This window comes from Brassica napus, chromosome C5, assembly GCF_020379485.1.
Source record: "Brassica napus cultivar Da-Ae chromosome C5, Da-Ae, whole genome shotgun sequence".
NCBI lineage: Eukaryota > Viridiplantae > Streptophyta > Magnoliopsida > Brassicales > Brassicaceae > Brassica > Brassica napus.
The window spans coordinates 46133907-46137209 of NC_063448.1; the positions used below are offsets into that span (position 1 = coordinate 46133907).

General features: G+C 47.5%; 1 protein-coding gene across 1 annotated transcript; it reads right to left on the reverse strand.

The window, feature by feature from the left end:
• Positions 1-1410: 1410 nt before the first annotated feature.
• LOC106422427 lies at positions 1411-2839 on the reverse strand. Its single transcript, XM_013863218.1, has 3 exons — positions 2527-2839; positions 1749-2275; positions 1411-1707 (listed from the first exon to the last, which is right to left on the reverse strand). The coding sequence occupies exons 1-3, from the start codon at positions 2837-2839 to the stop codon at positions 1411-1413; spliced, it is 1137 nt and encodes a 378-aa protein (XP_013718672.1).
• Positions 2840-3303: the final 464 nt, after the last annotated feature.

The window sequence follows — 3303 nt, forward strand, 5'->3', positions numbered from 1 at the left end:
AGTAACAACAGACTGGATTCGTTTGCATAGGGACACCGGTAGTTTGAAGCACGTCATAGAGTACGAAGGGATGGGCGATAGGACACTTTGGAGCATAACAAGCTTTCCCACCGAGGATAGGAATTTTGTTGACCATCCCCGGGCCTTCTGTTGGATACGATCGACAATAGAGGAAAATATGTCACGCTTTCTTCTTCCAAAGGAATCCGGGAGGCCTAGATACTTGCCAACTCCACCTTCCTTGTGGATTTGAAGCTTGTCTTTGATCACCAGTTTCAGTGCAGCCGGTGTCCGACGGGAGAAAGTTATGGCCGAGTTGTCGTTGTTGATGTACTGGCCTGAAGGTTCCTCATAGCAGCTGAGGATATCTTTGAGTGCCTCAAAATTTCTTTTGTTGGCGCTGGCGAAGAACATAGTATCGTCCGCAAAGAGAAGATGATTCACTTGAGGGCATCCTCTAGCGACTTTAATTCCTTGAATTAAACCTTCTTCTTGGGCTCTGCTACATAATCCCGAGAGAAATTCACTACACATAATGAATATGTAGGGAGAGAGGGGATTGCCTTGGCGAATTCATCTACTCGGTACTACCTTCCCTTTAGGCAAGCCGTTAACGAGGAAGGAGTATGTGACATATGAGATACACTGTATTATCAGCCTTACTAGGCTTTGGTGGAATCCCAACCGAGCCAAAACTAGAGCGATGAAGTTCCACTCTAGACGGTCGTAAGCCTTCCTCATATCGGTTTTAACCGCCATAGCACATCGCTGCTCCACTTTTGAGGCTTTTAGATAATGGAGAACTTCATGGCTGATGAGGAAGTTGTCACCAATAGCTCTACCTGGGACAAAGGCTGATTGGTTCTCTGAAATAAGCTTGTCCATCATTGGCTGAAGTTTTCTCGTCAAGAGTTTCGAGTATATTTTGTAATAAACATTACAAAGGGCTACGGGGCTGTAGTCCGATACTTTCTGTGGGTTGTAGACTTTGGGGATGAGGCATGTATTAGTGTCATTGACTCCTTCCGGAAGGGGGTCCCTGCTGAAAAACCCATGCACCTCTGCCACAATGTCTGGTTCGATATCATTCCAATATGTATGAAAGAAGCCAGCGGAAAACCCGTCCGGCCCCGGGGCCTTTTCCGCATGGATGGAAAAGGCAGCGGCCTTGGTCTCTTCAGACGACGGGATGCTTGTAAGCATAGCATTATCCTCCTCTGTTACAATGGGGTGTAAGCCTCGTGTGACTGCTGCTGCCCTTTCTCCCGGGCTCGAGGTAAATGAATGCTCGAAATACTCCCCAGTCACTTGCGCTATCTCATCCTCTTTATACACCATTTGCCCATCTTCTCTTTCCATAACCGAGAAGGCGTTTCTTCTCCTTCGAGCCTTTGTGATGGAATGGAAATATCATGTGTTCCTATCACCCAGATTGAGCCAGAGAAGCCTAATTTGCTGTTTCCAATACTCTTCCTCTGCTGCATAAGCTGCTGATAGTTGAGTCGAAATTTCTTGGATTAACGATGTGTCCTCCACAGGCCTAGAGAGAGCCGCATTCAATTCTTCCCGCTTCTGCTCAATTATCTTCATGCTATTTTGCTGTTGAGTGTGGTTCCAAGCTGAGATTGCACTCCTAGCAGTCACTAGTTTTTCGGTAACGGTAGAGAAAGGGTCGCTTATCCAAGCGTCTGCAACAATCTTCTTTGCCTTCTAGTTCTTACATAGGCGACGGTCGTATCGGAACATACCTCGCCTTCTTCTCCCACCTTTATCAACAGAGATATGAGTGGTTTATGATCAGAGCCCTCGAAACCAAGATATTGACATCGAGCCGAGGGGAAGCACTCAGCCCATCGAGTGTTTGCGACCGCTCTGTCCAGTCTACACCGGACGACATCGTTTCCTCGTTTACCCATCCAAGACAAAGGGTCTCCGGTATGTTGGAGATCAAAGAGGTCTGCTTCGGAGAAGAAAGTTCTGAGGCTCGAGAAGGATCCTTCCAGTCGTATTGATCCTCCATTCTTTTCGTCATTGCTCAATATGTCATTTAAGTCACCTGTAACAGACCAAGCATCTTCCCGAGACAGAGCTAAGCCAAGGAGATGATCCCACAAGTTTTGTCTTAGCTTTTTATCAGTGTTTCCATACACGAAAAAAGAGTAGAACTTTTTCCCTTCAAATACAATGATAGTATCGATTACATTTGGACTAGAATCTAAAATCTTCAGGTGAAGCTCTTGTTTCCAGAAGAGGGCCAAGCCTCCAGCTCCGTGCCCTATTGGCGAGACAAGGTGTTTGCACTCATAGCGAAGGTGATCCAGCTTCTTGAGTACAACTTCATCGGGGTTTTTTGTTTCCATAAGGAAAACGATATCAAGGTCAATTTTTTTGGATATCGCTCCTAGTCTCCAAACCGTCCGGGGATTCTTCAACCCCTGACAGTTCCAGCTACCTACGGCTAAGGAGCGGGGTTGGATTGGATCCGAAAATCCATCCTACGTCGAGAAGTCGGAGGTATCATGTTACAGATAGGAAGGTTCTCTGAGGTTGTCCCTTCTTGATCACGCGGAATCCCGTCGCTAGTTGAGTCTTTGTTCTTCCTCTGCCTTTTATTAGCTTTATCTGTTTTATCTTTCCCATCTGTAAGCTTCCTGCGACAGACATGGGGTTTAACGCTTGCTAGCCTCTTCTTGGAGCTTGCACCTTGTAGCGGGCTAGCATTAACAGTTCGTCTCCCCGGGTGTCTCCCTGGCTTTCTTCTTGGTGGTGGTGGCAGAGGCTCATTGGCCGCAACGTCATTTGTGGTGATCTCGTCAAGCAGGGGGCCAAGTCTGGCCATAATGGAAACTCTAAAGGCAGATGTGGGGGATTTACCAGCAGTAGGTCCCAATCTATCAGCAACTGGGACGCGTTCTTGCACTCCTTCTACTGGGGGGGGGGGGGGGGGGGGGGTAAGTGACACTGTATGTACGCTGTGATCCTTGCATTCTAAGGAAGCTCGACCAACTAGAGAAGCTGTCTATTTAAGTTGTCCATGAGCTTTAGCTAGTCTCAATCTCTCCTTACGCACTGCACTTTCTGAAGGATCTGCACAACTTGTATACTGTAGCATCACTTCACGGACCTCTCCCCTAGCTGCATTCATAGCTTCTTGAGTGAGGAGAGTCAATTCCCTCTCCTGGGGAGCCCCCCTTGCAGGTGGAGAGAGGCGAGATTCTAGAGCTCTTTGGTTATTTTGCGGAGAGTTATTGCGAGGCGACCTCGGATATAAATTACGGTCTCGACTTGAGTGCTCTGAAAAGG